The sequence below is a fragment of the Hyperolius riggenbachi genome, chromosome 5 (genome assembly GCF_040937935.1).
Source record: "Hyperolius riggenbachi isolate aHypRig1 chromosome 5, aHypRig1.pri, whole genome shotgun sequence".
Classification (NCBI taxonomy): domain Eukaryota; kingdom Metazoa; phylum Chordata; class Amphibia; order Anura; family Hyperoliidae; genus Hyperolius; species Hyperolius riggenbachi.
The window spans coordinates 136,406,776-136,432,577 of record NC_090650.1 but is presented as its reverse complement, the minus strand read 5'-3'; the positions used below and the strand labels follow the sequence as shown (position 1 = coordinate 136,432,577).

General features: G+C 45.9%; 1 protein-coding gene across 2 annotated transcripts in view; it reads left to right on the top strand.

Moving 5' to 3' along the window:
• The window catches only part of LOC137518440 (transmembrane channel-like protein 2), a 229,023-nt gene that overhangs the window by 73,499 nt on the left and 129,722 nt on the right, over positions 1-25,802 (top strand). The window contains exon 4 of one of the 2 annotated variants that reach the window (XM_068236302.1): positions 25,290-25,371. The exons of the other annotated variant lie outside the window; for it this stretch is intronic. Within the exon in view, the coding sequence (XP_068092403.1) occupies positions 25,290-25,371 (82 nt within the window). The remainder of the gene's footprint in view (positions 1-25,289; positions 25,372-25,802) is intronic. 2 annotated transcript variants of the gene reach the window in all.

Below are 25,802 nucleotides of genomic sequence, written 5' to 3'. Positions count from 1 at the left end.
TTCTGCCAATACTGTTCTTTATCCTCCCCCTTTTTTTAGGCTATCCTCAGTGCTTTAGATTAGCATATCAAATGGCATGAGTGCTGAGTGGGCTGTTTCTAGAAAAATAACAACACAACATTTGTGTTCCATTCTTAACCTCTTGGCTCTAAAGTGGGTTACAAGAATGCCAGTCTGCAGACGTGGCACTATGGCATCTTTCTGGAAACCCCTTTCCACCATGGCGGTCCTTTTTTTCCCACTCATAATTTTGATGAAGTTGGTACAGGTTCTACATCACTTTCTTTCGTAGTCCTCTATTGTTCACCAAAATAAACAATTTATTTTCTAGGTTCCTGGAAATTGAACAGTACAGTGTATGTGTGTACATGATCTGAGGCCTATGTATATGCCAGTGCCACCCCGATACAGGTAGAAGGACATTGCTGCCCTGTGCCAGCAAGGCTGCAACTTTCCCATCTGCATAGGTGCCATTGATGAAGGCTGATGGAGCCTCTTTGTAGCTGAAGTTCCTTCCTGAACTCCAAGAGATACTTCAGTACAGTTCTTTTCTACACTGGTTAATGCTAAGTACAATTTCTTTTTTTACTGATGTTCGCTCCTCAGTGATCCATTCATTTTTCAGAACTCTACACAGCTGCTGGTGGAGAATAAGCTGGATCTCAGAAAGGTTAAACCTCAACCTGACACTTCATTGCTACCCTTATGTAATAGTTGTTGATGAGGCATTGTGACTAGCCGACCTGAACTCAGAACTTTCTCTCTGCTCTAAAAGATACGCAACAGCATAATAACCTTTATAGAAAAACATTTCTTTATTACAGCTGATAGAAATCCTGCAATACATATGCAGTGTGTCTACTTCCTGCTTTAATGGAAGCAGACATAGGGTTAACATTCTGTGTTTACAAATTAGCGGGTCTGCCAAGATTCCTGTGCTGACACAGCTGAGAGATCAAATTACAGTTGTGATTAGTCACAGATGACTAATGATCACAGGGGAATAAGACAGACTGAACTCTCTTAATACACACAGGGTGTATTTCTCTGTTTTCCTTCTGCCTTGGGCTACTGGTTATTGATTAATTTGAGTTTTTATAAAAGATTTTAAAGTTTTATTTTGTTTAAGCGACTAGTAAAATATAAAGACTAGTTGTAATATTTTATCTTTAGTGTTTATCTCAATAAACAAAAACACCTTACAACTTGCAGCACTGGGTCCCCAAACAAAAAAAAATAAATTGCAACTTCTTATGGCCTATAGACATACAAAAACAGACAAACATGTACCCTCCCTTAAACCAAAACCTGGAGCAACCGTGGGGCTATAGCAGCTGCATAAGACCGGAGTGCACTCCTATTTGGTCCATGAACATGCATGTAATTGAATTTTTCTTCAGGCCCAACGGTAACTTTAAGTCCAGGTGCAAACCAGATGAGGTCACCGGAAAATGGCACATTCAATCAACCCGTATAGGTATTTATATCAGTGTAAACCTCTGCAGACAAATTGCATACGCATCTCATTACTGACACTGCAATCGTGTCAAACCTCCGCTGCCCGCAGATGGAGCACAGCTTACTTTCCCATCACTTCCTATAATAAACAGCAGCCGTTCATTGAGCTTTGCCGTAGATATAATCTCACCACACCATAGTGTCGGTCGTCATCGGGGCAGCGTGCAGCGCTGTGAGGATTCTTAGTTCTGTCAGTAGTGAAGCGGGGGGAGGAAGAGATGCGGAGGTTCGGGTGATCCAAGCCGGGACACGCTTCCGGGTAGCGCTGCGTGTCACGTGACGCGTTTCGTCACGACCCACGTGACTTCTTCAGACGTGACGTAGGTAGGGGTGTGCATCCTTTTATGGCTTCAAAGTCCTCCCTTGACTTGAGCCAATTACGTATGAATTAAAAACAGTCCATTTACTGCCATCTACTGACCATAGCGGCTATATGCACCAAGGAGATAATAACAGGACTCCTCTTCTGCGTTTATAGAGCATTAATGTCCGCATACTGGCGTTTTTTACAGAAAATATTTTATATTCAAGTCCCTATTGAGGCCTTTTGGATATAGGCTCTCACACTTGTAGATCCACATGGATTCTTTTCTCAGGAGCTGAGTATCATAGTCCCCACGGCGTGGGCTGATATTTAATTTATATATGCCCATAAAACGTAAGCCAGACACATCGGAGTTATGAGTGGTTTTAAAGTGTAGGGCCAGAGGATTCAGTTTCTTTTTATCAATGGTGGTACTCTTAATATTAGAAATGTGTTCACCAATCCTGGTATTTAAAGATCTATATGTTTTCCCAATATAAATTAGGTTGCATGGACATTTAATCTGATAGATAACCCGGGGGGTATTGCATGAAATATAATCATTGACCCAGAAGGATTTAGATCCATCAAAATTATAAAACTGGCTGCCTTTATGGACATATCGGCACATATCACAGTCCAAACATTTATGCATACCTTTTTTAGACGTTTTACATGCAGGGGGACCACCCCATCCAAACTCACTTCTAACCAGAAGATCATTCAAATTATTGCTCCTCTTAGCAGCCATGTGTGGATAATCACCAACTATTTTTGCCGTGATTGGATCCCTTTTTAAGAGATGCCAGTGTCTCTGTAAAACCTCTTTTATCTCCATATAGTGGGCACTATATGGGGTCACGACCCTTGACACACAATTATTTGAACCTCCAGTTCTAGAATGAGATGGGGGTGTCCCCGACTGTCCCTCAGCTTTTTTTAAAAGATCCACCCTATTTCTAGCGAGGGCTCTTTTGTATGCAGTAATAATAATCCTGTTTGGATACCCCCTTGTCAGCAACCTAGCTCTCAATTCACCTGCCTCTCTTTCAAAATCAGTTATATTACTACAGTTCCTGCGTAATCGCAGAAACTGCCCAGTGGGCACAGCCCATTTTTGGGCGGGTAAATGGGAGCTACACGCCGACAAGAGGGTATTTCCCGCTGTGGGTTTTCTGTATGTGCAGGTCTCCAGAGAAGTTCCCACTTTTTTGATTAAAAGATCAAGGAAGGAGATTTCCCCAATGTCATATGTATAAGTAAGGAAGATATTTCTATCATTTAAATTGAGTTCTGCAACAAATTCCTTTAATTCGAGGTCGTTTCCTTTCCAAAGCAAGAGGATGTCATCCACGTAACGTATCCAGAGGGCGACGTGCTCCACATACCCACGGGTACGTCTCACGACCTCCTGCTCCCAATACCCCAAGTGAAGGCACGCGTAGGCCGGGGAGCACGCCGCCCCCATGGTAACGCCTCTCTTTTGTCTATTTATTGATCCCCCAAACTCAAAATAGTTGTTTTCCAGGATCAGCTTCATAGAGTCCAAGACAAATTCAGCATGAGACTCATGACCTATGTAATAATTCGTTAAATAAAATTCAAGAGCCTCCAAGCCCTCGGGATTAGGGATGGAGGTAAACAGGGACTCAACGTCTAGTCCCACAAGTAGCCAGTTCTCTTCGACGCACACACCCTCGATGCCTGCCAGTACATCCCTGGTGTCCATAACAAAAGAAGGTAAGGCTGTAACAATGTCTTTGATTTTCAAATCAACATAACTAGCCAATTTTTCAAGAGGGCCATTGTTGCCCGAAACAATCGGGCGACCCGGAGGGTTCAATAAACTTTTGTGGGTTTTTGGTAAAAAATAAAAAGTAGGAATGGTGTATTCAGTTAGGGTTAGAAATTTTAATTCTTTCTCAGTTAATACACCTTCAAGAAAACCCCATTGTACTTTAAGATTGATTTTTTCCATCAGTGCCCTAAAGGGGCTGGCATTAATCCTCTCATAGGTTGATCTGTCACTAAGTAACCTTCTAGCTTCCTGCTCATAATTATTAGCTGTCATTAAAACGACGTTGCCTCCCTTATCACTCCTTTTTATAATGATCTTGGGATTGGTCTGGAGCGTTTTTAAAGCCTCTCTTTCTGCCCGTGATAAATTGTCCCGACCTTTTTTATCCCAATCAATACTTTTTAAATCTTTGGCCACAAGGTCCATGAACATGGACACATGTCTATTTGAGCTCAAAGGGGGCATATAGTTTGATTTTGGGAGAACATTGACATGCAAAGTTCTGGGGCGGCTAGCAGCTTCGGCTTCCTCAAATAGATTGTCCAGATCAAAATCATCGATGTCTAAAGGGGCAGGGGGATTACTATTAACCAGGGATGCGCTGGGGGCATCGGAAAGGTGCATGCGTCTCAGAAGAACCCTACGTAGAAATAGTTGGATATCTTTAAAGGTCTCGAATTCACAGCCATTCTGCCTTGGGCAAAAGCTAAGTCCTTTACGTAAAAGGGAGATTTGTGTTTCAGATAATACCTCTTGTGTCAAATTAATTACATCCAATGATTCATCAAGGTGCTTCTCGCTCACGTTTAACGGGACGACCCCCCTCTGTTCTGCCTCTGTCAAGTTGAGACAGAGGCAGAACAGAGGGGGGTCGTCCCGTTAAACGTGAGCGAGAAGCACCTTGATGAATCATTGGATGTAATTAATTTGACACAAGAGGTATTATCTGAAACACAAATCTCCCTTTTACGTAAAGGACTTAGCTTTTGCCCAAGGCAGAATGGCTGTGAATTCGAGACCTTTAAAGATATCCAACTATTTCTACGTAGGGTTCTTCTGAGACGCATGCACCTTTCCGATGCCCCCAGCGCATCCCTGGTTAATAGTAATCCCCCTGCCCCTTTAGACATCGATGATTTTGATCTGGACGATCTATTTGAGGAAGCCGAAGCTGCTAGCCGCCCCAGAACTTTGCATGTCAATGTTCTCCCAAAATCAAACTATATGCCCCCTTTGAGCTCAAATAGACATGTGTCCATGTTCATGGACCTTGTGGCCGAAGATTTAAAAAGTATTGATTGGGATAAAAAAGGTCGGGACAATTTATCACGGGCAGAAAGAGAGGCTTTAAAAACGCTCCAGACCAATCCCAAGATCATTATAAAAAGGAGTGATAAGGGAGGCAACGTCGTTTTAATGACAGCTAATAATTATGAGCAGGAAGCTAGAAGGTTACTTAGTGACAGATCAACCTATGAGAGGATTAATGCCAGCCCCTTTAGGGCACTGATGGAAAAAATCAATCTTAAAGTACAATGGGGTTTTCTTGAAGGTGTATTAACTGAGAAAGAATTAAAATTTCTAACCCTAACTGAATACACCATTCCTACTTTTTATTTTTTACCAAAAACCCACAAAAGTTTATTGAACCCTCCGGGTCGCCCGATTGTTTCGGGCAACAATGGCCCTCTTGAAAAATTGGCTAGTTATGTTGATTTGAAAATCAAAGACATTGTTACAGCCTTACCTTCTTTTGTTATGGACACCAGGGATGTACTGGCAGGCATCGAGGGTGTGTGCGTCGAAGAGAACTGGCTACTTGTGGGACTAGACGTTGAGTCCCTGTTTACCTCCATCCCTAATCCCGAGGGCTTGGAGGCTCTTGAATATTATTTAACGAATTATTACATAGGTCATGAGTCTCATGCTGAATTTGTCTTGGACTCTATGAAGCTGATCCTGGAAAACAACTATTTTGAGTTTGGGGGATCAATATATAGACAAAAGAGAGGCGTTACCATGGGGGCGGCGTGCTCCCCGGCCTACGCGTGCCTTCACTTGGGGTATTGGGAGCAGGAGGTCGTGAGACGTACCCGTGGGTATGTGGAGCACGTCGCCCTCTGGATACGTTACGTGGATGACATCCTCTTGCTTTGGAAAGGAAACGACCTCGAATTAAAGGAATTTGTTGCAGAACTCAATTTAAATGATAGAAATATCTTCCTTACTTATACATATGACATTGGGGAAATCTCCTTCCTTGATCTTTTAATCAAAAAAGTGGGAACTTCTCTGGAGACCTGCACATACAGAAAACCCACAGCGGGAAATACCCTCTTGTCGGCGTGTAGCTCCCATTTACCCGCCCAAAAATGGGCTGTGCCCACTGGGCAGTTTCTGCGATTACGCAGGAACTGTAGTAATATAACTGATTTTGAAAGAGAGGCAGGTGAATTGAGAGCTAGGTTGCTGACAAGGGGGTATCCAAACAGGATTATTATTACTGCATACAAAAGAGCCCTCGCTAGAAATAGGGTGGATCTTTTAAAAAAAGCTGAGGGACAGTCGGGGACACCCCCATCTCATTCTAGAACTGGAGGTTCAAATAATTGTGTGTCAAGGGTCGTGACCCCATATAGTGCCCACTATATGGAGATAAAAGAGGTTTTACAGAGACACTGGCATCTCTTAAAAAGGGATCCAATCACGGCAAAAATAGTTGGTGATTATCCACACATGGCTGCTAAGAGGAGCAATAATTTGAATGATCTTCTGGTTAGAAGTGAGTTTGGATGGGGTGGTCCCCCTGCATGTAAAACGTCTAAAAAAGGTATGCATAAATGTTTGGACTGTGATATGTGCCGATATGTCCATAAAGGCAGCCAGTTTTATAATTTTGATGGATCTAAATCCTTCTGGGTCAATGATTATATTTCATGCAATACCCCCCGGGTTATCTATCAGATTAAATGTCCATGCAACCTAATTTATATTGGGAAAACATATAGATCTTTAAATACCAGGATTGGTGAACACATTTCTAATATTAAGAGTACCACCATTGATAAAAAGAAACTGAATCCTCTGGCCCTACACTTTAAAACCACTCATAACTCCGATGTGTCTGGCTTACGTTTTATGGGCATATATAAATTAAATATCAGCCCACGCCGTGGGGACTATGATACTCAGCTCCTGAGAAAAGAATCCATGTGGATCTACAAGTGTGAGAGCCTATATCCAAAAGGCCTCAATAGGGACTTGAATATAAAATATTTTCTGTAAAAAACGCCAGTATGCGGACATTAATGCTCTATAAACGCAGAAGAGGAGTCCTGTTATTATCTCCTTGGTGCATATAGCCGCTATGGTCAGTAGATGGCAGTAAATGGACTGTTTTTAATTCATACGTAATTGGCTCAAGTCAAGGGAGGACTTTGAAGCCATAAAAGGATGCACACCCCTACCTACGTCACGTCTGAAGAAGTCACGTGGGTCGTGACGAAACGCGTCACGTGACACGCAGCGCTACCCGGAAGCGTGTCCCGGCTTGGATCACCCGAACCTCCGCATCTCTTCCTCCCCCCGCTTCGCTACTGACAGAACTAAGAATCCTCACAGCGCTGCACGCTGCCCCGATGACGACCGACACTATGGTGTGGTGAGATTATATCTACGGCAAAGCTCAATGAACGGCTGCTGTTTATTATAGGAAGTGATGGGAAAGTAAGCTGTGCTCCATCTGCGGGCAGTGGAGGTTTGACACGATTGCAGTGTCAGTAATGAGATGCGTATGCAATTTGTCTGCAGAGGTTTACACTGATATAAATACCTATACGGGTTGATTGAATGTGCCATTTTCCGGTGACCTCATCTGGTTTGCACCTGGACTTAAAGTTACCGTTGGGCCTGAAGAAAAATTCAATTACATGCATGTTCATGGACCAAATAGGAGTGCACTCCGGTCTTATGCAGCTGCTATAGCCCCACGGTTGCTCCAGGTTTTGGTTTTAAGGGAGGGTACATGTTTGTCTGTTTTTGTATGTCTTTAGGCCATAAGAAGTTGCAATAAATATTTCATACTATTATACACCAGCTCTGTGCTTCCTATATTTCTTTTTTAATTTATATACACTTTTATGGGTGAGACGAGCCGATTTGCAAAAGACGAGCCATTTGCAAAAAAAAATAAACTTGTAACTCTCACTCTGTAATTGATTTGGAAAATAACACATTTATTTTAAGTCGTGGAAAGAATGCATACTAAGATATTTCAGCTGTCACATTATATGCTGTTTTGCATGAAACAATAATACACAAGATCACAGTTAAGGCAAAAAATAGCAATTGCTCCTCTGAGAAATCATTTCTTCCTAAGTGTTCTTATTTGTAATTAATATAAGCTTGGAATTCAACTTTTAGGCTCTGTTATATATAGCTATAATTCAGTGTCACGTTTACTCACGCTGCTGTAATGATCCGCTCAGCTGGATGCACTGGCAGACAGCTGTTTGACCATTCCTCTAGTCTGTGGGCTGCAGGTCTCTGCAAGAGAGACCTGTCTTTCCATTACAAGTTTCTGGTTTGTTCTGCTGCTGAGGAATTTGCATACACTCGCTATGCAAATCCCTTACCTGCCTCCTTTGATGACTGGCAGTATAAAGAGCTATGTTTCCCAGAGTCCTTTGCTGGTCATAAGGGTTAGTCCTGTGGAACACTCCCGGAGTGTCAGCCTTGCTCATTGTTTGAAGATTAGCTTAGAGTAATTCCTGGAACTGCACTAGGCAGTTTCCCTAGTGCAGTTAGGATTGCATATCTGTTTTGTTTGTCTGTTGCGATTGTCCTGTCCCAGCGGTGGTCGACAGGAAGTCATTCTGTTCTTTGTTCTTGGAGTATAGCTGGAGCAGCGGTTGCTACCAGCTATCTCCTCTAATCTGTCTCGCCTGGATCGCACTCGCCTTGCGCTAGTGCTGTGAATCCGTCTCTCTCACTTATTCCTGTTTTCGTGTATCTGTCTTGTCTGCTACGAACGCTTGCTGGAGGCTCGGTGAGGTAACCGTTAAGCAAGCGCTCGCGTCCTCTGTTTCATGTTTGTCTGTCGGTGGTTAGTTAGGCGTGCTTGTCTCTGTTGTGCTTAACATGCGGAGACCGCGCATAAATGCGTGCACTGTTGTGAATGAGTGCGGTGTTCGCGTTTAGCTAGCGTTTGTTATTTTCCTTATCTTCTCATTGTATCATTTGCTGTGCCTTTGCTACTCTCGTGCTCTGCCTTGCTGTAGCCTTGTGTCTCCTCGGGCAATCGCATCTCTCGCAATTGCGTTCCTACTTCATATTTGCTGTTGTGTATGCACCGTCGCGGGTTGGCGACTAGTTTGGTGCACACACATACAATCTGTCCCTGTGCTCATTCTCTTTCGCAATTGCTTCTCTTGCGATTGCGTTCTCACTTGGTTTCCCTTGTTGTGTGTCTGCCGTCGCAGGGTGGCGGCTAGATTGGTGGACATACATACATTCCTTATCTGTGCTTGTTCGGTCTTGTGTCGCTGTTAGCAATCGCCATATCTGGCGATTGCCTTCTCACTTTGTCTTCATGGTTGTGTGTTCATCGTCGCAGGGTGGCGACTAGTTTGGTGGACACACATACCCTCTGTCGCTTTGATCTCTCTCTTTCAGGGCTATCTTGCCCTGCGTTTCTTCCCTTCGTACAATTCCTGTCTGGCGTGTGTGGCAGGGCAGAGGAGCTGTTCCTCTGCACTCCACAGCTCCACCTGTCGACAGGAATTTCCCTCTACAGGTGCATTGCACCTTTTGCTGGGTTTCCTCAAATTACACGCTTGTGGAGGATTTCCGCAGTGTCAGCGCACGTCTTGTGCGCTGATCATGGAGAGAATTCCACAATCGTTACAGTACCTCTTAAAGATACAGGACCCATATTTGACCAAATCGTACAAATCAGAAATTCCCTCTACACTGGGAATTTCAGTTTGGCTGGTCATACTGTAACGATTGTGGAATTCTCTCCGTGATCAGCGCACAAGACGTGCGCTGACACTGCAGAAATCCTCCACAAGCGTGTAATTTGAGGGAACCCAGCAAAAGGTGCAATGCACCTGTAGAGGGAAATTCCTGTCGACAGGTGGAGCTGTGGAGTGCAGAGGAACAGCTCCTCTGCCCTGCCACACACGCCAGACAGGAATTGCACGAAGGGAAGAAACATAGGTCAAGATAGCCCTGAAAGAGAGAGGTCAAAGCGACAGAGGGTATGTGTGTCCACCAAACTAGTCGCCACCCTGCGACGATGAACACACAACCATGAATGAAAACATGATCTCCACTCGCACTGACATTTGTGAGTCCCTTTCTTGTTCTGAGGAAAATGCTGATTCTGCACCCTGTACTCTGGATGAGTTAATATGGCCTTGTTTAGAGTCTCCTGCAGTGTCCCTAGAGGCTCGTCTAGGTATTGCTACTATACTCACCTGTTTTTCTGCAGTTCTGGAGTTGCAAGCTAGTTTGACTGCTACGCAGAATTCTGGGTGCAGTGAGATCTAAGTTAGGGAGTCAGTGTGTGTTCCAGTAAATATTCCTGTACACTCCGCTCATGATGATGAAATTCAGTTTCAGTTTATGGTGAAACCTTCCCTGGGACATCTGCCCTGTCCACAAAATAAAGTTCCAGTTTTGCCCTGTAACATGGATAGTTCAGAATCCTTCTTAGAAAACTTCGAAAATGATATTCCTGAGGTCTTGTCTGATGTCCTGGAGACCTCCGGGTTCCTCCCAAAGGGTGCAGAGCTTGTAGGAGATGTCTCCTTCCCCCCAAGTCCTTCTGAGGTGTTGCCCACTTCGGTAGGCATTGCTGCCTTGCTGGCTACTTTTTCAGCTCTGGTGGAGCTTCAGTTATGCGTAGTCAATGATGAGTTTTTGTCAGATACCATTACAGTCACTGAGACTTCTAAGCCTGAGTCCGAGTTTTTTTTTTTTTGAAAATCCAGTGCTTGGGACCACTGCTCATGATGATTCTCTGCCCGGTTCTGGTTTTGGTCTTGTCGTGACGGACTCTGAGGTTGGCAGTTCCTCGACGTGTCCTGAGGTTCCCCTTGGGCAAGTGTACCCCGATGTGTTCTGTGACCTAGAAAGCCCAAGTGTGTCTCGGTTGCCAGCCTGCTCAGATGCTTCCTCAGTGGAAACCTGTTCTGATGTTGCCTGCCTGCCTGCATGCCCAGAGGTGGTCCCTGAAGGCCCTGTTCTTGATGCTTGCCCTGGTAATTCTGAATCCGGAATTGTCATTGGTTCCATAGGGGTTCTTGATAGTTCTCCATGTGAGCCTGGTGATCGTTCTGCCCTCTTGGGATCTGTGCAGAGCTTCAAAGTGTTCTGGGAGATCCTGGAAGAAATATTTCCTGGTACCTTGGATGAGATCAGCAGTGGGTGCTTTGTGGAAAGGGACACTTCGAATGGGTATTGTGGCAGGTTTGGTGTTTTTGGACGGTCCTTGGAAGGTAATGGGCATGGCTCGGTGGGTGTCGATGGCTTCTTCTCTGGCATTCACAGTACTGATGGGTGTTACGCTGAGACTTGTGGTGCTGATGGGCATGTTTCGGTGGCTTCTCCTTCCGATGAGGTCGGTTTCGGGTGGGCTATGTTTCCCAGAGTTCTTTGCTGGTCATAAGGGTTAGTCCTGTGGAACACTCCCAGAGTGTCAGCCTTGCTCATTGTTTGAAGATTAGCTTAGAGTAATTCCTGGAACTGCACTAGGCAGTTTCCCTAGTGCAGTTAGGATTGCATATCTGTTTTGTTTGTCTGTTGCGATTGTCCTGTCCCAGCGGTGGTCGACAGGAAGTCATTCTGATCTCTGTTCTTGGAGTATAGCTGGAGCAGCGGTTGCTACCAGCTATCTCCTCTAATCTGTCTCGCCTGGATCGCACTCACCTTGCGCTAGTGCTGTGGATCCGTCTCTCTTACTTATTCCTGTTTTCGTGTATCTGTCTTGTGTGCTACGAACACTTGCTGGAGGCTCGGTGAGGTAACCGTTAAGCAAGCGCTCGCGTCCTCTGTTTCATGTTTGTCTGTTGGTGGTTAGTTAGGCGTGCTTGTCTCTGTTGTGCTTAACACGCGGAGACCGCGCATAAACTCGTGCACTGTTGCGAATGAGTGCGGTGTTCGCGTTTAGCTAGCGTTTGTTATTTTCCTTATCTTCTCATTGTATCATTTGCTTTGCCTTTGCTACTCTCGTGCTCTGCCTTGCTGTAGCCTTGTGTCTCCTCGGGCAATCGCATCTCTCGCGATTGCGTTCCTACTTCATATCTGCAGTTGTGTATGCACCGCCGCGGGTTGGCGACTAGTTTGGTGCACACACATACAATCTGTCCCTGTGCTCATTCTCTTTCGCAATCGCTTCTCTTGCGATTGCGTTCTCACTTGGTTTCCCTTGTTGTGTGTCCGCCGTCGCAGGGTGGCGGCTAGATTGGTGGACATACATACATTCCTTATCTGTGCTTGTTCGGTCTTGTGTCGCTGTTAGCAATCGCCATATCTGGCGATTGCCTTCTCACTTTGTCTTCATGGTTGTGTGTTCATCGTCGCAGGGTGGCGACTAGTTTGGTGGACACACATACCCTCTGTCGTTTTGATCTCTCTCTTTCAGGGCTCTCTTGCCCTGCATTTCTTCCCTTCGTACAATTCCTGTCTGGCGTGTGTGGCAGGGCAGAGGAGCTGTTCCTCTGCACTCCACAGCTCCACCTGTCGACAGGAATTTCCCTCTACAGGTGCATTGCACCTTTTGCTGGGTTCCCTCAAATTACACGCTTGTGGAGGATTTCCGCAGTTTCAGCGCACGTCTCGTGCGCTGATCACGGAGAGAATTCCACAATCGTTACAGCTGCGAATTACAGTGAATGAAGGTATATTATAAATACTAGTTTAGCTAGGAATCGTTAGAATCTTGAGAGTTGTAGATGGGGGGTTTGGAGAATGTTATTATTTTTGAACTCTTAAAATACGTAAGAAGGTTGTCCAAAATGGGCGATAACAGTCAATTCGACTGATGATCGTTCACGTGTCTAGTATGTGTACAACATACGCCCAACATCACTTAAAAATCCAACATGTTGGATCCTCAACGATCACTGACGCCTGAGCATGCTCCACTGCAATGTTATTTTCGTTTCCCCCACCTGCTCTGTCATGCACTCATTATCATCCCTTCCCTCCCCTCCATAGCTGTACAGGATCAGCTCTGATTTGTCGCCTGAGGCATCATTTCCCGGTTCCCTGATGGGCGAAAATGATCGCATGTCTCTACTTAGCTATAAGTAGTGCAAGGTGTGTGTGTGTGTGTGTGTGTGTGTGTGTGTGTGTGTGTGTGTGTGTGTGTGTGTACACCTGTGCTGTGCTTGTGCACAAACTTAAGGTTTATCGTTTCGTAAGTGTTGGGAGTATCGGCACATATCTGAAATATGCATTACTCACAAAAGGCCAAAAGCGAAAGATACTAAAACAAACTAACTAAACTGACCAGGTCATTTGGTACCTCCTTCAAATGAACTGAAAATCAAATTGGATTACAAACCTTTGCCACACACAAGTATGTAACTGTGGAGCATTTTCCTCTGTATATAAGAACTGGGTTTTCATTAAAGAGAACCAGAGACGAAGCACCCTCATGTATTTTACTACATTTATCAGTGGGAACATGACAGTAAACACTTACCCTGCTTTTAGTTTCATTCTTCTCTGCTAAATCTGCCTGTTATCAGCTGTGATAAGAATCCTGGACTGAACATTCAGTCTAGGTTTGACCTGGAATCATTATAGCTGAGTCAGTCTTCTGTGAAGTCTTTTCAAGCCCAAGCCCGCCCCCTCCTGCCTCTGCTTTCCTGGTTTGCATACTCAGAGCTCTGATGACATGGGAGGAGCTGCTGCTGCCAAGAAAGAAGCTCTCAAACAACAGACAAGTGTGGCTGTGTGATCTGTGTGCACTGACTGTGCAGTCATCATGCAGTTTCATTTTTATGATGTGAGAGACACTTCCTACAAGCAGCTGCACATCATACCAGAATAATGAATGCAGCAGCAGCCTTGCTTGTTTATAGTCTCATAGAGCCTAGACAGCACATTCAGAACAGCTCATAACCTGGAAGCAGAATGGGTATGAGCTGACGGCCATATTGGATTTTTCCTGGAGCAATAATGGATAAAAAAACACTCAAAAAGGCACACCAGAGCAGCAAAATTATCAAGTAGAGCATTTATTCTTTACAAGCTATCGACTGATATGTTTATTTTGTGTGAAACGTTAATCTCTGGTTCCCTTTAACTGGTTTTAGGACTCTTTGCTACCTGACAAAAATATCTGTGTTTTTTGCAACTACTTGCATTAACGGCTCCACACGGTTCTTTACAGGATCTCATTATACTCATTCCCACCAGTGAGCTTTCATTTTTGCTAAACAGTTGCTACACACATTTTTTTTAGGAAAACCACATTCGGCTCAAAATGTATGATATCCATCCTATGTGGTACCAACCAGCCAAGCCCAATCAATATATCACCCCCATAATAATGCATATAAAGTTAATATTGGAAACTTTCCAATCGTCAAAGAAGTGTTCATAGTAAAATATGTACATATATTACTTAAAGGACTTCTGAGGTGAACTAAAAAATAAATTTTTTACTCACCTGGGCCTTCTTCCAGCCCCAAGCAGCAGTCTCAGTCCCTCGCCGCAGCTCCGGCGATCCTCTGTGTCCCCGCTGTCCACCCACAATGATGGCAACCCGCTGGTAGTGTTGGCTCCTCCATGTCATCTGACGCATACTGCATATGCGCACAACTACTTTGTGTAGGCGCAGTATGAACCAGATGACGTGGACGTGCAGGCACAGAACAGCCGACCCTGCCGGCGGGTCGCCATTATTGTGGGCAGCCAGCAAGGACCACCAGAGCTGCGGTGAGGGACTGAGACTGCTGTTTGGGGCGGGAAGAAGCCCCAGGTGAGTAAGATTTTTTTAGCTTTTAGCTCACATTTGGAAGTCCTTTAAGATTGCAGAAAGGAAATATTTTCTCCATCCGAATGAGGTATATTCACCTAGCAAAAATTAAAGGAACACAAACAGGTAATCCTCCTCATTAAGGATATAAGTGTACCAAGTTTGTAGCAAATGTATCCAATACACCTCCGTAGTTGAAGATCAATAGCTCTTTTGCTGGGATATTATGTCCACCCCTTAGAGAAAGTCTTCACATGATGTCTAGCTTACATGGACACACACTTTTTCTCATTTAATTGGTGCACATCTAAGGCACGGAAGAAGCTGATAAAGTGAAACGGTCGTCAGGCCGTGCACCCAGCAGCACCCACCGCCACCCCCACACCCCCTTCATGCTGCACATGATAAGTATTACCTTTACAATCAATGCAAAGCACAAGATAAATCTTTTTGCATGTTACTTGTGAATTCCACTGAATGAAGCAATAAATCATTATCAGTAGTGCCAAACTGTTTCATTGTCTCCATTGTTGCTCTTTTAATTTTAATAGTTGCTATTATTGTTATTTCCTTTAGATACTGGGCTTAATTCACTAACCGGCGCTAAATATTAGCGGCAATGTGAAAAGCCCTTTTTTGGCGCTAGTGCGCGCAAAGCTACTTTGCGCGCAGCCCCGCTCACGCCGTTATCGTCGCATCAGATGCGCCGTTTAAGAGGCAGCAGGTGCAGCATTATTGTCGCACCGCGCACTAATATAGGCGCACCCATTCTGCGCGTGCAGTGAACAGGACTTAGACTGACGTGTGGGCGCAAACTACTTAATGCTGTAGTTTGCGCCCACTAAGTGATAGAGCACACTAACCGGCTTAGCGCCCGTTAGTGAATCAAGCCCACTTAGCCTAGAACATTGCCAAAAACGAATATAAATTTGTGTTAATTGCAAACACTCATTCAAGAATAAAGGATGTAGGTTGCCCGCAGGTTACGTACATCCAAGTTACATTCAACCCACCAATATATATATATATATATATATATAGCACGTTAGGCATGATAATGTCACTTCCACACACAAGAAAAGAAGAAAATGGAGAATGTTAAGCGCTTGTGGGAGCTGCATGGGACATTGTCAGGTTTGAATAAACTCAGAGGGGAGCCCTGGTAGCACTGGGGACAGTGGTGGTACAGAGGGGAGTCAGTTATAGCTGGAGGAGTCACGGACGGGGGCAATGGAGGCAGGAGGAGCTACGGAGGGCAACAATGGTGGCTCATGGACACAGAAGATACAGAGGGTCTATTCCTGCATATGGGGCATGTGGAGGCACAGAGGACGACACAGGTGACACAATGGGAACTAGTGGAGGCACAGACGGGAACCCTGAAGGCACAGGGCCGGATTTGTACTTTTTACCGCCCAAGGCCAACTATACTGTCTGTATGGTTGTTCTCTCTGTGTGCCCCAATGAGCATTTTACTTACTTTCCATCATTGGATGTCACAGACAATAAGTATTTTAGTAATATGCGTATAGATTATAAGTTGTGTTTTCCTTAAGAACTTTATGTTATGTTTGCCATTTTGTTAATGATGGACCCACTGTGTCACCATGAGAATTAGGCTGATATGTACCTGCAGGGATAGAGCTTACAGGTCTTGCAGGGACGACACAAGTACAGGACACAGAGTCTGAAGGGTTAAAGCTGTCCTTGTAGATGGGGCTGGCTGCACAGAACAGCTTTACTGCCCCTCACTGAGCCGCCCCTAAATTTCTGGTGCCCTAGGCCATGGCCTATGTGGCCTTGCCAGAAATCCGGCCCTGTGAAGGCACAGAGGTTGACACTTGTGGCACAGGGGGACAGATGGAGGTATGGGGATAGAGGGGGACACTGAAGGCACAGGGAGAAGGTGGTGGCACAGAGAGGGACACTTGAGGCACAGTGCAGGTACACGGGACAGAGGTGGCACAGAGATCGACACTGGAGGCACAGTGGAGTACAGTGCAGGCACAGGGGAAAGAGGTGGTGCAGAGGGGATCATTGGAGGCACAGAGGGATAGAAGTGGCACAGAAGGAGACACTAGAGGCATGGGGGGGGGGGGCACCTTGTTCAGATTTACATACAATACAAATTTCACTTAAAGAGTAACTGTTAGGCATGAATTTAAAAATAGTTTTGTATATCCCTCTTTTATAAAGCCTACAAAGATGCTAAAAAGGCCCTGGCACATTGAAAAACATTCACACTTTTACATTAAAATGATTTATAAATCCTCTTGCCCCCAGCTCCTAATTCGTACGCAGAGCCGCGGCAAGAGAAGTAGCAGTGAATGCTGGGCGGCTTTTTTTTTTCCTTTACTGTTCCCTGTGCCTCCCCTTCATTTCATATTCCTCCCCTGTATGCAGTAGTGCAGCCCAATTGGCTGCTTCCTCTGCCCCTCACGTTTTCCCCAGCCACGCCTCTGCTCCTCTCTGATTGGCAATACAGAGAAGTCACTGACAGCGACGTCATCTGTAGTTGCCGGAGGAGTGAATATGAGGCTGTTTGCAGCGGCGACCAGAAGACGGGAGACAGAAGACAGGAGATGGCGGAGAACGGATCCAGACCCGGAGGAGGGAAGACCCTATGCGGACGGACGGAAGACTAATCCAGCCGGAGGGGAACTTGCCGAGGCTGCTGACAGAGAAGAGCGACGTGTGGTAATGTATTCTTTTTTTTTATTACACGCACCACCGCTGCGCATCTCTGCATACAAATGGGGGCAGACCTATACCTACACTGGGGAAAGACCTATATTGGGGGAAGACCTATACCTACACTGGGGAAAGACCTTTATTGGCGGAAGACCTATATGGGGGCAGACCTATACCTACACTGGGGGAAGATCTATATCGGGGGCAGACCTATACCTACACTGGGGGAAGATCTATATCGGGGGCAGACCTATACCTACACTGGGGGAAGACCTATATCGGGGGCAGACCTGTACCTACACTGGGGGAAGACCTATATTGGGGAAAGACCTATATGGGGGCAGACCTATACCTACACTGGGGAAAGACCTATATTTGGGCAGACCTATACCTACACTGGGGAAAGACCTATATTGGGGGAAGACCTATATGGGGGCAGACCTATACCTACACTGGGGGAAAAACCTATATCGGGGGCAGACCTATACCTACACTGGGGGAAGACCTATATCAGGGGGCAGACCTATACCTACACTGGGGAAAGACCTATATGGGGGCAGACCTATACCTACACTGGGGAAAGACCTATATGGGGGCAGACCTATACTGGGGAAAGACCTGTATGGGGGCAGACCTATACCTACACTGGGGGAAGACCTATATGGGGGCAGACCTATACCTACACTGGGGGAAGACCTATATTGGGGGCAGACCTATACCTACACTGGGGGAAGACCTATATTGGGGGCAGACCTATACCTACACTGGGGGAAGACCTATATTGTGGGCAGACCTATACCTACACTGGGGAAAGACCTATATGGGGGCAGACCTATACCTAAACTGGGGGAAGACCTATATTGGGGGAAGACCTATATGGGGGCAGACCTATACCCAGGGCCGGGCCGAGGCATAGGCTGGAGAGGCTCCAGCCTCAGGGCGCAGTGTAGGAGGGGGCGCAGAATTCATTCAGCTGTCATTCCTAATTGTGTTTGAAGCAGAAAGAAATAATAAAAGGGTATACATGGCAGTTACTGCTAGCCAGATAACTAGATATTAAGGTGTTGGGGGGAGGTTGTGGGCCCTGTGGTACCTCTTAGTCTAATAGCAATCAGTGTGTGACAGCTCGGGTGGGAGGGATGGAGGGGCGCACTTTGCTGTCTCAGCCTTGGGTGCTGGAGGACCTTGTCCCGGCTCTGCCTATACCTACACTGGGGAAAGACCTATATGGGGGCAGATCTATACCTACACTGGGGAAAGACCTATATGGGGGCAGACCTATACTGGGGAAAGACCTGTATGGGGGCAGACCTATACCTACACTGGGGGAAGACCTATATGGGGGCAGACCTATACCTACACTGGGGGAAGACCTATATTGGGGGCAGACCTATACCTACACTGGGGGAAGACCTATATTGTGGGCAGACCTATACCTACACTGGGGAAAGACCTATATGGGGGCAGACCTATACCTAAACTGGGGGAAGACCTATATTGGGGGAAGACCTATATGGGGGCAGACCTATACCTACACTGGGGGAAGATCTATATGGGGGCAGACCTATACCTACACTGGGGAAAGATCTATATCGGGGGCAGACCTATACCTACACTGGGGGGAAGACCTATATTGGGGGAAGACCTATATGGGGGCAGACCTATACCTACACTGGGGGAAGACCTATATCGGGGGCAGACCTATACCTACACTGGGGGAAGACCTATACCTACACTGGGGGAAGACCTATATTGGGGGAAGATAGGGCTATAGCTAAACTGGGGGCAGATCTATACAAAGGGCAGACGCATACCCACGCCGGGGGCAGACCTATACCTATACTGGGGAAGACATACCTACATGGGGGGGGGGGAGAAGACCTATACCGGGGACAGACCTCTACCAGGTGCATACCTATGCTGGGGAAAGACCTATACCTACACTGGGGGCAGACGTGCACCTATGCTGGGGCAGAAACATACCTATACTGGGGGCAAAACTATAACTATACTGGGGGTATACCTATACCTATGCTGGGGGCAGATACGCCCCTATACCAGGGACAGAACTATACTGGGGGTATATGTATACCTATACTGGGGGCAGAACTATACCTATACTGGGGGTATATGTATACTTATACTGGGGGCAGAACTATACCTATACTGGGGGTATATGTATACTTATACTGGGGGCAAACCTATACCTATACTGGGGGTAGATGCACACGTCTGCCCCCAGTATAGCCATACATCTGCCCCCAGTATAGCCATACATCTGCCCCCAGTATAGCCATACATCTGCCCCCAGTATAGCCATACATCTGCCCCCAGTATAGGCATACATCTGCCCCCAGTATAGGTGTAGGTCTGCCCCCGGTATAGGTCTGCATCTGCCCCCAGTATAGAGCTTCAACCAGTGCAGTTATATATCTGCCCCTAGTATCGTTATAGGTATAGGTCTGCATCTGCCCCCAGTATAGAGCTTCAACCAGTGCAGTTATATATCTACCCCTAGTATCGTTATAGGTATAGGTCTGCATCTGCCCCCAGTATAGAGCTTCAACCAGTGCAGTTATATATCTGCCCCTAGTATCGTTATAGGTATAGGTCTGCCCCATTAGCTTGCAGAGATGTGCAGCAGTGGTACCTGTAATAATAAAAAAAATACATTACCACACGTCGGTCTTTTCCTTCTTCCTCTTTCAGCAGTCTCAGCAAGCAATGCGATGGGGTTCCCCTCTGCCGGTCTTCCGTCTGTCCACATGGGGTCTTCCCTCCTCCGGGTCTGGGATCCGCGCTCCGGCATCCGCCAACGATCTCCACCGTCCTTCTGGTCACCAACGCAAGCAGCCTCCTGTGCACTCCGTCGGCAACTAAAGATGACGTCGGTGACGTCTCTGTATTGCCAATCAGAGAGGAGCCGAGGCGTGGCTGCCTCTCCTCTCCCTCCATAGGACAGTACATGCAACCTCCTGCCTCTCCTCCCCTCTCCATAGCACAGTACATGCAGCCTGCTGCCCCTCCTCCCTTCTCCATAGGACAGTACATGCAACCTCCTCACAACAAAAAAACCTCAAAAAGTGCGCTCCTCACTTCCTAATAATGCCTCTAAATGGCCTGGATCGCTCCTGTGCTGAGTGTGTGCGTCACTCTAATGGGTAAATGGAATAAAACAGGGCGCTCTACAGTTTTCATACACACTGTTCAGAAATGAACACAGATAGGGCCTTTGCAATATAAAATGTCCATAACATTACATAACCTATTAAAACATAGTCCAATCCACATGGATGAATATTACAGACAACTAAAAGAACAGGAACAGAGTCCCATATATCTTCCTCCAAGCTCTCTAAAGGATGACGCTTTGCACCTTTCTTGACACAAACACTTATGTATGCGCTCACCAGAGATGCCAGCTGTCCCTCTCAGGATCAGCCCACTGCACTTTTGGCCCAGCCAGTCACTCCTCGATATTCAGATATCCTTTCACCTAGTGGCTCCAATATGAGAAGACAAAAAACTTCCAATAGTGTAATACTGTATAATAAGGGTTAATCACTTCCACCAGTGCACCCAGTTCACACACCGGCACCCAGTGCTCCACCACCGAAGGTCAATAAAGCCTCTCACCGTGTTGCCTGGCTGACCCAGCACAGACTAGCAGTAATCACTTTGTTGGTGCCATCAAAGCTTTCTTCATACAATAATATTTGCCCTAGGACTCAAAGAGGGCCAAAGATAGTGTAAAACCTTCTTTATTTAAAAGCTTTAAAAGTAGTGCACTTACAAAAACGTAGATTCAAATGCGCATATAAAAGTCTCCATCGAGCTCGCTGCAGCGTCCCTCGCTCCTTAGGCCACGCCCAACTAGTTTCGTCCTATGACTCATCAGGGGCTTGGGCCATTCAGAGCGAGAGGACGCTTTAAACTCCCTCCCCTCCATCACATGATCCATTATACACGGGGGTTTTGCATAGTTCACTCACCGCTTCCTGACTCACCATGATTGGCTGATAGTATCCTATTTCCCCGTCATAGCCAACCATGGCTGCTGATTAGTCAAAATCTTTCCTCCTTTACCCATAGTTTCCGCCCTGCATCGGAACTCCGTTCAATCCCTCTGCCAGGACTACATTATCCACAGTTCTTACTGATATCTATCCGATGTGCAATACATTAACAACGGGCAACTCCCAAAGAAATCTTAAATAAGTGTCCAGCCCGGGTGACGCCACATGGGGCCATATTCACTCTCCCCTAAATATAATGCACCCATATGCAGCCATCCTCCCCGCAGCTATTTTACATACGAAACGGACTACACTTCCCAGAGGCTCTAGCCTCTTATCCCAGGGTTTCAACGGAGGCTGGGCTAGGCCAATCCTCCAATCACCAGAGTACTATAACTAGCAGATAATGTATGTTCACTACACAATATAAGGTTACAAACCGGACCAAACAGATAGAGTGTATTATCCCCACATATTGGGCTCCATATAGGTCAGTAATATAAAACCACTTAAGTAAATAGTTAAAAAGAAAAAGAAGGAGACTCTGTATTGCTAGACCAGCAGTGCTGCAGCACTGCTCTGTATATATGACAGCTGCTCATGAACCCTGCATAACCCCCTTGCAGAGTTAAGTAATGTTATGGACATTTTATATTGCAAAGGCCCTATCTGTGTTCATTTCTGAACAGTGTGTATGAAAACTGTAGAGCGCCCTGTTTTATTCCACATGCAACCTCCTGCCTCTCCTCCCCTCTCCATAGCACAGTACATGCAGCCTCCTGCCCCTCCTCCCCTCTCTATAGGACAGTATATGCAGCCTCCTGCCTCTCCCCCTCTCTATAGGACAGTACATGCACCCTCCTGCTTCTCCTCCCCTCTCCATAGGACAGTACATGCACCCTCCTTCCTCTCCCCCTCTCTATAGGACAGTACATGCACCCTCCTGCTTCTCCTCCCCTCTCCATAGGACAGTACATGCACCCTCCTGCCTCTCCTCCCCTCTCCATAGCACAGTACATGCAGTCGGCTGCCTCTCCTTCCCTCTCCATAGGACAGTATATGCAGCCTCCTGCCTCTCCCCCTCTCTATAGGACAGTACATGCACCCTCCTGCTTTTCCTCCTCTCTCCATAGGACAGTACATGCACCCTCCTGCCTCTCCATAGGACAGTACATGCACCCTCCTGCCTCTCCTCCCCTCTCCATAGCACAGTACATGCAGCCTCCTGCCCCTCCTCCCCTCTCCATAGGACAGTACATGCAACCTCCTGCCTCTCCTCCCCTCTCCATAGCACAGTACATGCAGCCTCCTGCCCCTCCTCCCCTCTCCATAGGACAGTATATGCAGCCTCCTGCCTCTCCCCCTCTGTATAGGACAGTACATGCACCCTCCTGCTTCTCCTCCCCTCTCCGTAGGACAGTACATGCACCTTCCTTCCTCTCCCCCTCTCTATAGGACAGTACATGCACCCTCCTGCCTCTCCTCCCCTCTCCATAGCACAGTACATGCAGTCGCCTGCCCCTCCTCCCCTTTCCATAGGAAAGTATATGCAGCCTCCTGCCCCTCCTCCCCTTTCCATAGGAAAGTATATGCAGCCTCCTGCCTCTCCCCCTCTCTATAGGACAGTACATGCACCCTCCTGCTTCTCCTCCCCTCTCCATAGGACAGTACATGCACCCTCTTGCCTCTCCATAGCACAGTACATGCAGTCGCCTGCCTCTCCTTCCCTCTCCATAGGACAGTACATGCACCCTCCTGCCTCTCCCCCTCTCTATAGGACAGTACATGCACCCTCCTGCTTCTCCTCCCCTCTCCATAGCACAGTACATGCAGTCGCCTGCCTCTCCTCCCCTCTCCATAGGACAGTACATGCAGCCTCCTGCCTCTCCCCCTCTCCATAGGACAGTACATGCACCCTCATGCCTCTCTTCCCCTCTCCATAAAACAGTACATGCAGCCTCCTGCCTCTCCTCCTTATGTTTACATAGGACAGTACATGGCTAGGTACACACCATACATTTGTCTGGCAGATTTACCTGCTAGTTCGATTATTTTCAATGTGTTCCATCTGAACTAAGTTTTTCAAAGCAATTTTTCTAATGAAATTGTGTTCACTTCTATGAAAAACAAACGGCAAAACCATTGAAAATCAGAACATGTTGGTAATAATCGATCTGGCTGATAAATCTGCCTAATGCTGGACATACACGGCACGTTTATGCGCCGGAATCGGGCCGCTGGCACAATGCTGGCGCATCCCCGCTCGTCCGCGCGGATCGTTTCCCGCTCGTCCCCGTGGGCACTTCCTTATCAGCGATTCGTTTTCTGCATTGTCCGCCTGCGGGGATCAAGCACGGTATCGACCCGCTGCGGTGATCGGACAGGTTGAATATTATCAATCGAGCCATCAGCGGCTCTATTGATAATATAAAATGCGCCGTGTATGCCCAGCATAAGAATTGTGTGGTGTGTAGCTACTAGCTAGCATTTAGAATGCATGGAAGGAGGCTCTCTGCTGGAGGCTGGCGCAGTTATAGTGGTTGACATAGGAGCTATTTTACACAGATACGCCCATGACAAACTGCAACAATATAAGTGTGCAGAGGAGTTGTGACATGACATGTTTGGTCTGTCTATCATTAGCCAGTAACTGATCATGCTGTCACACACCTCTAAAGAGGATTCAGTGTGCATGAAAAGTAACGTGTAACGAAGGATGAAACCAAGTGCAGTCTTTAGGCTATGTCACTGCTGCAAAAACGTACATGCAGACAGGATTTCAGTAAGTTGGGAAATCACTCATCCTCTTTAGCAGTTTTTGACATCCTGTCCTCAGACATAAACAAGCTCTGCAGAGTCGCACATTGATGATGTATAAGAAGCCATACCTTGGTGGGAGTGTCAGAGGGCTGGGAAAAGGGAGTGCTAATGCATACTAAATCAGAAGGAGGAGGGCAAACAGTAAGGGAGGATATGACATCACGATTGGCTTCACACACAGTCTTCCTAAAATGGAACCTCCCAGGAATAGAAATCTCTTTATTTACTATATATAACTCGCTGCAAAGCAAAACATGGACAGTGCAATGCATATGTTATGTAAGTACAGCAAGTATTTATCTACTTATATATGTGTTTTTTTTTCCGGAGACACTATGCCTAACAGCTCCTCTTTAAGAACGAACCAACAGTCCCTATCTTGGTAGTAGCAAATTACCCAGGAGATAACAGTGTGGATACACTCTCTTATGACCTGATTTACTAAGGCTTCTCTCAGTCAGAGGTAGTTTGAGATCTTTGGTAATCTTGCATAGGTGGTCTGAATTTACTTGAAAAATAAATAGTCACTACAGGTATGAAACTGTGACTTTAATTACAAAACCATTCATTTGCTAACCTTTTAATTATGGAGCCTCCAGGCAAGGGTTGCAAACTACTGCTACCTAACAGCAGACAATTTATTTTTAATAAATCCATGCCAGTCCTGCAGAATCACTTATAATCTCTAATGATATAGATGCCAGAGATCCCTTAAGAAATCAAGCTTGCAATACTGAAAGAAAACATGTTACGTGAATAATTTCCATTGTTAGTTGATGATGATGGTGATGAAGATGATGATTCTGATGATAATTATAATATTGTTGATAACATGCTTTTGTTATTTTTGCTTAAAGAAGTTAAGGTGCAAAAATAAAATGTACTTTATTGTATTAGCTGAGCGGCTTGTAAAAGGGCATCAGACCAGAAACAACGGGCTGTAGCTGCTATACTTCAAGCTTTTTATGGATTTACAATAAAGTACATTTTATCTGTGGAAGTGGTGGGACCTTAACTTTTGTACACAGTTGTTGTGCCCCCCAGTGGTACATGGGGTAGGTCACTGCACACCCAGGTGTAGATTTCAAAGAGTGCTGTTGCAATCTCTCTAGACTGTTATTTTTGCTTAATGCTGATTTTTTTTTTCAGAAATGGATAAAGTTTAAAAGGGATTTTGAAAACTTTAAAACAGCCTGCATACCATGGGAAATGAAGATCAAGGAAGTGGAGAGTATGTAATAGTATGTAATAAAAAAAAAATAGTCTCTAAGCCTTTTCTGAGAAGCACACATTCCAACATACTGCAAGTGGTGGTAAACACCCGTGTAAATCTTGCCTATAGTGTGACCTATGCCTTACCCTCTCCACTTTTTAAATTTGGTTCTCCTTGTAACTTGACTCACAGAGTTATCTCCCACAATCCTACCCAAGGTACTACTGTTGTATACTACACTTGGACAAAGAATTGGCTTCTCAATCTACAAAGTGGTACAATCCATATTCCAGAAATATTCAAAGCAACTGGTCATACTGCCAAAAATACAAAACTGCTTACAGTATATGCATAGAGAATGGCCGCTCACACCCAGAGTGAAATTGCCAATTGTAGATAAATAGAGTATGGCACCACAGATACAGTGAGTATGGTAATTATTTTTAGCT